Source organism: Cebus imitator, unplaced genomic scaffold (assembly GCF_001604975.1).
Source record: "Cebus imitator isolate Cc_AM_T3 unplaced genomic scaffold, Cebus_imitator-1.0 Scaffold688, whole genome shotgun sequence".
NCBI lineage: Eukaryota > Metazoa > Chordata > Mammalia > Primates > Cebidae > Cebus > Cebus imitator.
The window spans coordinates 270,367-283,931 of record NW_016108003.1 but is presented as its reverse complement, the minus strand read 5'-3'; the positions used below and the strand labels follow the sequence as shown (position 1 = coordinate 283,931).

Here is a 13,565-nt window from a genome sequence, read left to right as displayed (position 1 = left end):
CCATTCTTTTGCATTTGCTGAGGAGTGATTTACTTCCAATTATGTGGTCAATTTTAGAGTAGGTGTGATGTGGTGCTGAGAAGAATGTATATTCTGTGGATTTGGGGTGGAGAGTTCTGTAAATGTCTATTAGGTTTGCTTGGTCCAGATCTGAGTTCAAATCCTGGTTATCCTTGTTAATTTTCTGTCTCATTGATCTGTCTAATATTGACAGTGGAGTGTTAATGTATCCCACTATTATTGTGTGGGAGTCTAAATCTCTTTGTAGGTCCTTAAGAACTTGCTTTATGTACCTGGGTGCTCCTATATTGGGTGCGTATATATTTAGGATCTTCTTGTTGCATTGATCCTTTTACCATTATGTAATACCCTTCTTTGTCTCTTTTGGTCTTTGTTCCTTTAAAGTCTATTTTTTAAGAGACTAGGATTGCAACTCCTGATTTTTTTTGCTCTCCATTTGCTTGGTAAATCTTCCTCCATCCCTTTATTTTGAGCCTATGTGTATCCTTGCATGTGAGATAGTGTTTCCTGGATACAGCACACTGATGGATTTTGACTTTTTATCCAATTTGCCAGTCTGTGTCTTTTGATTGGGGTATTTAGCCCATTTATATTTAAGGTTAATATTGCTATGTGTGAATTTGATCCTGCCATTTTGATGCTACCTGGTTGTTTTGCCCATTAGTTAATGCAGTTTTTTTCATTGTGTCGATGCTCTTTACCATTTGATACATTTTTGGAGTGGCTAGTACTGGTTGTTCCTTTCCATGTTTAGGGCTTCTTTCAGGAGCTCTTGTAAGGCAGGCCTGGTGGTGATGAAATCTCTCAGCAATTGCTTGTTCATGAAGGATTTTATTTCTCCTTCATTTATGAAGCTTAGTTTGGCTGGATATGAAATTCTAGGCTGAGGGTTCTTTTCTTTAAGGATGTTGATTATTGGCTCCCACTCTATTCTGGCTTGTAGAGTTTCTGCTGAGAGATCTGCTGTGAATCTGATGGGCTTCCCTTTGTGGGTAACCTGACCTTTTTCTCTGGCTGCCCTTAGCATTTTTTCCTTCATTTCAATTCTGGTGAATCTGACGATTGTGTGCCTTGGGGTTGCTCTTCTTGAGGAATATCTTTGTGGCGTTCTCTGTATTTCCTGGACTTGAATATTGGCCTGCCTTTCTAGGTTGGGGAAGTTCTCCTGGATAATATCCTGAAGCGTGTTTTCCAGGTTGGATTCACTCTCTCCGTCACATTCAGGTACACCTATCAAATGTACATTAGGTCTTTTCACATAATCCCATATTTCTTGGAGGCTATGTTCATTTTTTTTTAAATTTTTTTTCTCTTTTAATCTTGACTTCTCATTTTATTTATTGAGTTGATCTTCAATCGCTAATATCCTTTCTTCTGCTTGGTCGATTCAGCTATTGAAACTTGTGTATGCTTTGCGAAGTTCTCGTGTTGTGTTTTTCAGCTCCATCAATTCATTTATGTTCCTCTCTAAGCTGTTTATTCTCATTAGCATTTTGTCAAACATTTTTTCAAGGTTCTTAGTTTCTTTGCATTGGGTTAGAACATGTTCTTTTAGCTCAGAGAATTTTGTTATTACCCACCTTCTGAAGGCTGTTTCTGTCAATTCATCAGACTAATTCTCCATCCAGCCTTGTTCCCTTGCTGGTGAGGAATTGTGATCCCTTGGAGGAGAGGCATTCTGGTTTTGTGTGTTTTCATCCTTTTTGCACTGGTTTCTTCCCATCTTTGTGGATTTATCTACCTGTGGTCTTTGTAGTTGGTGACTGTCAGATGGGGTGTCTGAGTGGACATCCTTTTTGTTTATGTTGAAGTTATTTCTTTCTAAGTTTTCCTTCTAACAGTCAGTCCCCTCTGCTATGGGACTGCTGGAGGCCCACTCCAGACCCTGCTTGCCTGGGGATCACCTGCAGGAGCTGCAGAACAGTAAGGGTTGCTGCCAGTTTCTTCTTCTGTTATATTTGTCCCAGAAGGATACCCTCCAGATGTCAGCCTGAGCTCTCCTTTATAAGGTGTCTCTTTGAATATACAGGGGTTGGGAGCTGCTTGAGGAGACAATCTGCCCTTATAGGAGCTCAAGTGCTAAGCTCTGAGCTCCATTGTTCCATTCAGAGTTGCTGGGCAAGTATGTTTAAGTCTGCTGCAGCGGAACTCATAAACACCTTTTTTCCCAGGTGCTCTGTCCTGGGAAGGTGGGGCTTTATTTATAAGTCCCTGATGAGCTGCTGCCTTTTTTCAGGGATGTCTTGTCCAGCAAGAAGGTAGCCTAGTCACAGTCTGCCAGCAGAGGCATCACTGAGCTGCTATGGGCTCTGCCCAGCTGCTATGTGAACTTCCTTGCAGTTTTGTTTATAGATGTATAGTTGGAACTGCTTCGGTAATGGCAGTCTGCCTGAATAATGGAGGACTGTCTCTGTAATGGTGGACTGCCTTGGTAATTGTGGATTGCCTCAGTAATGGAGGACTGCCTCAGTAATGGAGGACTGCCTTGGTAGTGGTGGACTGCCTTGGTAATGTCGGATGCCCTTCTCCCCACAGAGTTGGATCATCCCAGGTCCAGCTGTGCTTGCTGTGAAACTCTCAGTCCAGAACATTTCAGACTGCTGGTCTTTGTGGGAGTGGGACTGGCAGAGCCAGATCACCTGGCTCCCTGTTTCAGCCCCCCTTTTTTCAGTTGCATGGGCGACTCTGTGTCCCAGGCATTCCAGGAGCCAGTTGAAATGGTGCCCAGATTTATATGAGTTTTTGTGTAGAGACCCACTGCGCTGGCTGAAATAGCCATGCTGGAGACTCATGGTGCTTTTCCTGTCTGGAATCTCCTGGTCTGTGGGCAGTAAAAATTTGTTTGGAAATGCAGTGATCCCTTACCCTCTGTGTTTTCACTGGGAACTGCAATCCAGAGCTGTTCCTATTCGGCCATCTTGGATCAACTTCACTATCTCTACAAAACAGGAGGAGTCAGACAGAACAGTGGCAGTCCTCAGTGGTCTGAACAAGGGGAAGCAGAAAGAGGAGCTGAGGGCCAGCGTTCTGCCTGGAGAAAGCGGAAGCTGGCAGCTACACAGAATATAGCTTGTTCAGAGGTCTCTCCCTTCTGACTGGTTTCCCGCTGGTAGAGCAGCAGCTGCACTGCATCACTGAGGGGCTGCGGCAGGGTGGAGTCCATATTACTGCTGGTGCTGGAGGGTGAAAGAAAGGCTCAGACTAGGGACTGCTCTCAACTTTGCGTCCAGCCGCTGCCCACGCTCGCCGCAAGTGACTGCTCCCCCCGCCTCCAACTTCTAGCAACTTCCAACGCCCGTTCCCCACCTCAGGCATGCTGGCACTGATGGCCTACATCATTCAAATTTTAAACACTTTATTTTATTTTTCAATACTTTCTGATGATACTTCTCTCCTGATTGTCTCCTAACTGCACTTACTACTCTCTTTCTGTGCCCATTGCAGGCTCTTTTCTTCTCTAACCTTGTAAGTTGAAGATCTTCCTAAGAGTTAGGTAATCCCCTCATTCTACACTGTACTTGTAAGTAAACAGATATATTACCATGCCCAGATTCCTACAAATTATGTCCAGCTTATACGTTGTTGAAGATTCCAAATCCACATATGAATTTACCAATGGGACATCTGTTTTTAGGTGTTTTATAGGGATTTTATGGAGTATAGCTGCTTGTTTCCTTTCTTGATATCCCTTTTTCAAGCTTCTGATGAGAGAATCTTTTGTCCTTGATGTCTCATGAAAACATAATTGAAATGTATTAAGCATGATTACCATTTTTCTGGTTTTTTCTTTAAATTGAAAAGTTATGAGAGAATAAGTTTTGCATTTGCTTTATTTACCTATATATTCTGAGAAAAATTACATAATCTGACATAGAAATGTGCAGTTTTAAAACATAATTTAACTGAAATAAGTGAATGAGGGAGTTGAATTCAATAATTTGGCTTGCAAATTTAGGTTATTTCTTTTTAAAGAAGAAACATATTCAAGAAGTCTTTTGGGGAAGAATATAATAAATATAAAAAATTTAAATAAATGTAAAAAATGAGTAGAATATTGGACACAAGGTAAAGGTGAACATATTTGTTATATTTTAATATAAAGATGAACAAGTTATATGGTAAGTACTATTTTAAATATCATACATAATATGTCTTAGGTAAAGCATATGAGTGAATATAGAAATGCATTAGAGCTCTTAGCATATTAGTCATTGTTTCTTTAAATTCCTGGTTCGATGATTCAAAATCTCTGTCATATTTAGACTTAGTTCTGATGCTTACTCTGTCTTTTCAAAAACTTAACTTTGTTAAGTTTTTGCTGAAAGGGGGACATGATGTACTAAGTAAAAGAAACTAACATAAATTGACCCTTAATGTGAGGGTATTTTTAAAATCTAGTCAAGTGAAGCAGTGGGAGTGGAGAGGAAATAAAGGAATCTGTAACTGGTTGTGATCGATTAGTTGTAAGCACCACTGCACTCAGACCAGCCCAGTGTAAGCCTTTGTGGTTATCTTCCTAGGAGTTAGGTGGTGTTTCCTGTTTCTTGTAGTGTTTTGTGTCAGAAGCTAAAATTTGCTCTGGTTTCCTTTCATTTGTCTCCCAATTTGTCTTTAAGTTTCCCTAGAGATTCCTTCTTAAACAAAGTCTAAAATTTACAGTTCTTTTCAGTTGAAATCTTCTTATTATACAGGAACCCTATTGATATGTGGGTTGATGTGATGGTTAACTTTAGGTGTCAACTTGACTATGTTAAGGGATATTCAAATAGCTGGAAGATAATTATTTCTGAGGCTGTATGTAACAGTGTTTCAGGGAGAGAAAGGCATTTGAACTGAGTAAGGAATATCTGCCTTCACCCATTGTGGATGGGCCCCATCCACCCCAGGTAGAACAAAAAGGCAGAAAAAAAGGCAAATTCTCTCTCTCCATTTTGCACCTGGGACACTCTTTTTCTCCTGCTTTCAAATGTCAGAACTCCAGGTTCTCTTTCCTTTGCACTCTGGGACGTGTGTCTGTGGTTTCCTTGGTACCCAACCACATTGGGTGAGGGCTGATATTTCTTACTCAGTTCACTGACAGAAATGCCAATCTCTTTTGGAAATACTCTTACAGATATACCAAAAAATAGTGCTTTACCAGCTACCTTAATTTATCCCTTAATCCAGTCGACTCCTAAAATTAAGTACCACACCCTGGAAATACCTGTTCACCTCTAGAGTAAGGTTTCTGCTTCCCAGTGGAGTCTCTTTAGGTCCCTTTTTCTGTACCAAGTATGTCTCCAGGTTTTCCAGCTGTCGATGAAATTCAGTGCAAAGTTTGTCCAGGAGGGACAAGTTCAAGGTCATAAAGGAGATCTGAGTGGAAGTGGTTGAATATTTACTGGAGCATCTCATGGAAGGCAGAGATGCCATAGGCCTTCTTGAACTGACTGTCACCCACCATCTCCTGGAGGGAATCTAAAGTCATTTCTGTCCATCAGACATAAGAAATATCTGAAGGATATTGTGAGGACACAAGAAGAGATGCTGATTTTTTTTTCCCCAGAAGCATTGGGTATTTCTGTCCAGCAGGACATAGCCCTGAAGCAGATCAGGGTTCAGAGACCAAATGCTGCAGCAGCTAACCACCACAAATACCATTAGAGGGGTGAGCAGTTGGGAATCTTGGGCTGCTGACAACCTGGATAAATTGTGCATCTGTGTGAATCTTGGCCCCTAGTTTCTCTGAAGACTTTTACATGCTTGTCTTTTAAATAGAACATAGTACTTTTCATTTTTGAATATTTCTATATACTGTTTTTTTAAAACTTTCCTTTAGGTATTTTCAAAATAAACCAGAAGATGTGACAATTTAAATTATTCTTTTCATTTTCTCAATTTAATTTAATTTGCTTGAAGATGTTTGAACATAAATGGATTCAAATATTTTGAATGAAAAAATCCTTTTGTTAAAGTCAAACCTCAGTAAATAACATTTTTCTTTTGCTAAAAACAAAATTTTATCTTTGACCTCGACTGTTTTCATCTTCCTTATTTTGCATATGTCAGCTTTGGGTTGTCTTCTTAAGAAAGGATTTAAAAAAAAAATCCAGCTGTGTTCAGATATTCATTTATATATTTTTGTGTTTAATTTAACTTTTATTTCCATAGCTTTTTTGGGGGACAGGTGGTGTTTGGTTACATGAGTAAGTTTTTTAGTGGTGGTTTGTGAGATTTTGGTGTACACATCACCCAAGCAGTATACACTTTAGCCAATTTGTAGTATTTTATCCATCACCCACCTCCTACCCTTTCCCCCAAGTCCCTAAAGTCCGTTGTATCATTCTTATGCCTTTGCATCCTCATAACTTAGCTCTGGCTTATCAGTGAGAACATGTGATGTTTGGTTTTCCATTCTTTAGTTATGTCACTTAGAATCTTAGAATAATGGTCTCCAATTCCACCAGGTTGCTGTGAATGCCATTATTTCTTTCCTATTTATGGCTGAATAGTATTCCAATACATATATATACTTTATCCACTCATTAATTGTTGGATATTTGGGCTGGTTCCATGTTTTTGCAATTGTGAATTGGGCTGCTATAAACATGCACGTGCAAGTATGTTTTTCATATAATGACTTATTTTCCTCTGGGTAGATACTTAGTTGTAGGAGTACTAGATCAACTGGCAGCTCTACTTTTAGTTCTTTAATGAATCTCCATACTGTTTTCCATAGCGGCTGTACTAGTTTACATTTTCATCAGCAGGGTAAAAGTGTTCCCTTTTCACTGCATCCTCTCCAACATCTATTATTTTTTGATTTTTTGATTATGGCCATTCTTACAAGAGTAAGGTGGTATAACATTGTGGTTTTGATTTTCATTTTCCTGATCATTAGTGATGTAGAGCACTTTTTCATATATTTGTTGGCCATTTGTATATCTTCTTTTAAGAATTGTCTATTCATGTCCTTAGCCCATTTTTTGATGAGATTATTTGTTTTTCTTGCTAATTTGTTTTAGTTTCTTGTTTCATACCAGGGATGCAGGTATTTAACATACACAAGTCAATAAATGTAATACATCAGATAAACAGAATTAAAAACAAATTATATGATCATCATAATAGATGCAGAAAAAGCATTTGACCAAATCCAGTATCGCTTTATGATTAAAACCCTAAGCAAAATCAGCATAGAGGGGACATACCTTAAGATGATAAAGGCCATCTATGAAAACCCACAGCCAACATAATACCAAATGGGGAAAAGTTGAAAGCATTCCCTCTGATAATTCGAACCAGATAAGAATGCCCACTCTCACTACTTCTATTCAATATAGTTCTGGAAATCATAACCAGAAAAATCAGACAAGGGAAAGAAATCAAGGACATCCAAATTGGTGAAGAGGAAGTGAAAATGTTGCTGTTTGCTGATGATATGATCCTATACCTAGAAAACCATAAAGACATCTCCAAAAAGCACCTAGAACTTATAAATGAATTCAGCAAAGTTTCAGGATAAAACATTAAGGTATAGAAACCAGTAGCTCTGTTATACACCAACAGTGACCAAGCTGAGAATCCAATCAAGAACGCAAACCCCTTTACAGTAAGTGCAAAAAGTTAAATACTTAGGATATACCTAACCAAGAAGATGAAAGACCTCTACAAGGAAAATTACAAAACACTGCTGAAAGAAATCAAAGATGACACAAACAAATAGAAACACATCTCATGCTCATGAATGGGTAAAACCAATATTTTGAAAATGACTATGCTGCCGAAAGCAATCTACAAATGCAGTGCAATTCCCAACTGAATACCACCATCATTCTTCACAGAACTAGAAAAGAGAATCCTAAAATTCATATAGAACCAAAAAGAACCTGCATAGCCAAAGCAAGACTAAGCAAAAAGAATAAACCTGGAGGCAAACTATGCTATAAGGCCATGGTCACTAAAACAGCATGGTACTGATATGAAAATAGGTACATAGAGTAATGGAACAGAATAGAGAAACCAGAAATAAACCCAAATACTTAAAGCCAACTGATTTTTGATGAAGAAATAAAAACATAAAGTGGTGAAAGGATGCCTTTTTCAAAAAATGGTGCTGGGATAATTGGCAAACCACATATAGAAGAATGAAACTGGATCCTCATCTTTCACTTTACATGAAAATCAGCTCAGTGGATTAAAGACCTGAAACTATAAAAATTCTAGAATATAATATCAGAAAAAGCCATCTAGACATTGACTTCTAGATGTAAGTCTAGATCAAATACTTAAATCTAAGATCTGAAATGATAAAAATTCTCAAAGATAACATGAGAAAAACCCTTCTAGACGTTGGCTTAGGCAAAGACTTCGTGACCAGGAACCCAATAGCAAATGCAACAAAAACAATGATAAATACGTGGGAATTAATTAAACTAAAATGTTTCTGCACAGCAAAAGAAAGAATCAGCAGAGTAAATAGACAACCTACAGAGTGGGAGAAAATATTCACAATCTATACATCTGAGACAGGATTTATTAGACCTGTTTGACAAGTAACCTCCTTAGGAGAAAGGCCTATATCTTGTTCACTCTTTTGTCATTATCACAGATCTCATAGTAATGACTCAAGATACAATTGAGTCATTGAATATGACACAATTGTCATATTCCAGTAGAATACAATTATTAACAACCGTCATATTATGGTAGGTGTAGCTAAAAAATAAAAAAGACAGTTATTAACAAATAATATTGTTAGATTTTCTCTCAAAAAGGAATACTTTCAGCCAGGCATGGTGGCTCATGCCTGTAATCCCAGCACTTTCGGAGGCTGAGGCGAGCAGATCACTTGACACCAAAAGTTCAAAACCAGCCTGGCCATCATGATAAAACCCCATCTTTACTAAAACATAAAAATACAAAAATTAGCCAGGGTTGGTAGTGTGCACCTGAGGTCCCAGCTACTTGGAAGGCTGAGGAATGAGAATCTCTTGAGCCTGTTAGCCAGGGATTGCAGTGAGCTGAGATTGTGCCACTGCACTCAGCCTGGGCAACAGAACAAGACACTGTCTCAAAAACAAAAACAACAAAAAGAAAAACAAGCAATCAAACAAACAGACAAAAGCCAGGAAGATTTTCAAGTGTGGCCATGTCCATGTGGCTGTGCCTCACCAAGGCCTCATGTGCAGGATTTTTGTAGGATTTTTTCACTCATTATTGTCAAAATCACCGGCTAGCTTATATGTTTTAGTTGCACATGGGTGTGCCAATTTTAATTCCAAGACCCACAGCATTATTATTCTTTCCCTAGCACCATCCACCTTTTAGAGAGCACAACTTTAATCTGACCCTCTGGCTCAGTGCGCACATAGACACCCATCTTCCAATCTAACTCCGTTGCCAACTCACTAATGGAATAGCTCAAGTTAGCTCATCACAGCTTTAAACTTATGGTACACCTTTACTAGAGGGTGATAGCTTTTGTTTCCTAAATAATCAAATATCTGCAGAGTACTTCTGTGAATGACTTAGGTTGGCAGCAGTAACCTCATCTTCCTTTGATCAGGTGTTTAGGTGTCAAGCCTAAACACCTCCAGATGACAAATGCAAAAATGTATGCTCAATATATGTGCATGTGGTCAGGGGGTGGGTAAATTATCCTTTTTAAAATTTACCTTAAATAACAAAATAAATTTATTTGCCAAATGTTGATTTCTAATTTGAGTTCAATGCATTAACTGTTGAACATTTATTATGCTCCATGTTTCTTAGCTAGAGGATTCAATCATTATTTTCTCTCATGAGGAGTCAATATTGAAGTAACTACTGAACGTCCCTAGATTATTCCATTGGTGCATTTCTTCTGGGCTTCTTGGATTACCATTCTCCAATTCACAATAAAAATGTGGAGCATCTATTTAAGATTATATTTTGGTATCTTGTTTTAGGGGACATTATATAAGGTACTGAGAGTATTTTTGCTCCAATTTGTGACACACACATTCATTCTGTTTAAATATCATCAAAAATTTCATGCCTCCATTTAATGCTTTCTTATTTTAAGAGTAATACATGTGTGTAGACATAAAAATGTAAACTGAGCAAAATGGCATAAAATAAGAATGTTATTTAGTAAAAAGTTAAAATATAAGAAAATGTGGAGGAATGAAGTCCAGAATATGATGCTAGGTAAAATTACTTGTCCTTACTGGTTTCATTGTATTTCAATTTGTATATATATATAAAGAAAAACACTAATTTATATATATATATATATATATATATATATATAAAGAAAAATACTGTTTAAATATATATATATGAAGAAAATATATATATTTAAAAATTAGTATTTTTATTTGCTAGGGTTGTCGTGCTGCTTCTGAATTGCTTCCTATTTCACCTTGAGGTTAGCACCTCAACAGGGAAATAAAAAATGGTAATGCAAAGAACCTATAGTATTATTTCCCATAATTTCCAAGTCATCACTTTTTCTTTCTCCATTAAATTTTTTAAATAAGCTGTTATTATATTTGCATAAGTTGAGACAAAAGAAAAATAATGCAAGTCTGAATATGATACAAGTAAAAGGAACAAAGGGATTCTCCAGATGATAAAAGAAAATGGAAGTTCTTATTTTCTCTTATGTTTACACCTACCTCAGTATGGTTTCTGCTTATTACTTTCACTTGTCCAGTTCTCATAAGGTCAGCATTGATCTGCTTTCCCAATGTAGTGAATGCTTTCAATCCACACAGCAGTTTAATGATATTTAATGCAGTATTAATCAAAATAATAAAAAATAATGATAAATTATTGTAATTAATTAAAATTTCATAATTTGAAATAAAAATATTAAACACATTAAAGTGGTTTGGCAGTCCATCAAATTCACAAAATCTATCCAGAGACAATAATATATTTTTTAAAGTGAAAATTATTCAGAGGAACATAATCCACATTCTTTTCACAGTCTCACTCTATTTCTGTCCTGCACTTCAGAAAGCAAACTTTTCAGAATCATTTTCTGTATGTATGGTCACTAATTTCTCTTCTCTGATTCACTCTTCCAGCTTACTCCACTGCGATTAATTCTACCCATCTAGCTCTCACTAAGAGCGGCAATGCGGTCTATTATCCAGATGTAGTGGACACTTTCAATACATGTTTTGCACAAATGCATTGATTTTTCTAAGCAGTTTCAGTCTTTTAAATGCACCCTTATCAACATTGTCTCTTGTTCCAATGCATGGCTATTTCAACTCTTTCCTGGCTCTTCTCTCCCTTTAAAGTTGAAGTTTGCAGAAATAAATGTTGTCTTTTTCTCACTTTATTCAACTCATGACAACTTCGGTTCCCAGGCTTTCACTTGTTGGTGATGCTTGTAAATTACAGACAAAAATATCAGGTTGCCAATGGACATTTGCATTTAGATGTCTACCTGTCTACTATAGAGGATATCTAATATTTTTTAAAAATTTCCTGATATGCCTTGCTTCAGTTTTACTGAATTTTATTTGTTTTTCTTTCTTCCCACTATAGCATTTAATTTAACAGGTATTAGAAAGTATAGTTATTATTTTCCTACATAAATCAAAGACACAAGAAAGTGAAAACTGTCTTTGTAATGTTTATGCAGATATCCTAAGGGCAACATACAACCTGGCTTAGAGAAAGTCAATTTTTATTTACAATTTGGATATAAAGATGATGAGTAAATGAATTGTACCATCCATTCTTTAATGAGATTGCACATTTGGGCTTGGTATTTATTTATTTATTTATTTATTAAAGAATAAACAAATAATACAAGAACTTTTAATAGTAAAAATTAATAAAAAAGCAAAATAATATATTGACTAAATATAAAGAACATATTTTGATATAACAAATACAAGTAAAAGCACACATAATATATGGACAAAAATAATTTAAATCTTATAAATAATTAAATAAATATTTTCTTAGATAAATAGATCCATCAGCATGGTCCTCTGTAGAGGACTAGTGCCTGCACAGGTAAACACGATGTTTCTTTACACTCCTGAAAACATTTGAAAATTTTGATCGACTCATTTTGTTGTTATAGCAGAAATGAGTATTTGAAATGGCAGAACTCATGGAAGTGTGAGATGGTGTATTAGTCAATAAGGATCATTTCCATGTTGAACCAGGTTTCATTCCCTCCTCCTTAATCTTTCTCGCAAGTTTGTTGATAAAGAGAAGGATCTCATGATTTCTGCTCTGACAACCTCCCAGGCACAAGGGCTGTATTTCTTCTTTGTCAGATAAAGAGTGATTCTTTGGAAGTATTTCCTCACAGCCAGGATGGAGTCTGCATTCATCAGGGGAGTCTCTTCCACCCCAACCTCCTGTATTACACAGGCTTCCAGATCATTCAACTGCTGGTAAAGTTCACTGGAAAATTTCTCTCGAAGGCTCTGTTCCCAAGCAGCAGATGAGGCTTTTGTGCTGAAGAGATTGAAGGTCTGCTGGATCAACTCATGGAGGACAGAGATGGCTCGAGCCTTCTGGAACTGGTTGCCATCAAACTCCTCCTGGGGGAATTCAAAGTCATTTCTGTCCTTCAGGCAGGAGAAAGGAGAGATTCTTCCCATTTGTGCCAGGAGTATCAAGGCCCTCCTGTTACCCAGGCTGTGGGTCTGAGGCAGATCACAGCCAAGAGAGCAGATGGATTTGCAGCTGAGCACCACCATGGCCATCAGTAAAGAAAAGGACAAGGCCATTGGGATATTGCAAATATTGCTAGGCTTGTTGAGATGGGTGACCTTGAGCGCTGGTCTCTTGGGTTTCTGAAGACTTTGCTCTGTGCATAGGTCTTAAATAGTGAACATACTAGTTTTTATTTTCTAAATGCCATCGTTTTACTTTCTATTTCTTTTTTGTTTTCTTTATGCACTCTCTACATGAGTTTAAAGATGTTTGTACAAGCCCTATTTCTCATTCTCAGTTCTCCTTCCATTTTTCTCCTTAACATTTCACCCTACCTAACATACTTTAGATTTCACTTATCTGTTTTCTATCCTTCTTTTCTCACTAGAATGTAAATGCCATAGGAACAAGAATGTTTTTCTGTTTTGTTCACTGCTGTTTCCCTGCAGACTAGAATAGTACTGGGTATACAGTACTCAATAAATTTTTGTTAAATTAATGAATTATAAATAAATATATTTATTTATGAAAAAATGTTTTCCATTATTTTTTTCATCATTGCCTACTTTACCCCTGCACTCAGAACGTTTTATTGTATTTTTTTCTAATTGAAATCTTCATGAAATTTTAATAACACAGATTTGGCATATCTATTTATGTATACTATGTATAGCTCTACTTCACAGATAAAAACTATAAAGTTTACTCTTTATTCAATGTAAAGTTAAGAATACAGAAAAGTTAAACTAAAATCTAAGTTTAAAAGCTATTGAAATTTTGCTTAATTTGATAAGTATATTTGTGGAGTAAGTTTTAATGGAATTTGCTCATGTAAATTTTGTTGTAGCAAATTACATAGGCAAAATAAAAATCTATATAAACACATATTA

The 13,565-nt window shown here is 36.7% G+C and overlaps 1 protein-coding gene across 1 annotated transcript; it reads right to left on the bottom strand.

Moving 5' to 3' along the window:
- Positions 1-11,786: 11,786 nt before the first annotated feature.
- IFNA21 (interferon alpha 21) lies at positions 11,787-12,892 on the bottom strand. The gene has a single exon (XM_017518571.2). It carries the CDS (start codon positions 12,747-12,749, stop codon positions 12,180-12,182), a length of 570 nt encoding a protein of 189 aa, XP_017374060.1. The 5' UTR covers positions 12,750-12,892; the 3' UTR covers positions 11,787-12,179.
- Positions 12,893-13,565: the final 673 nt, after the last annotated feature.

Bases quoted from the DNA above. Each gene is read 5' to 3' on its own strand.
- IFNA21 (XM_017518571.2), bottom strand. From the start codon at position 12,749: ATGGCCTTGTCCTTTTCTTTACTGATGGCCATGGTGGTGCTCAGCTGC.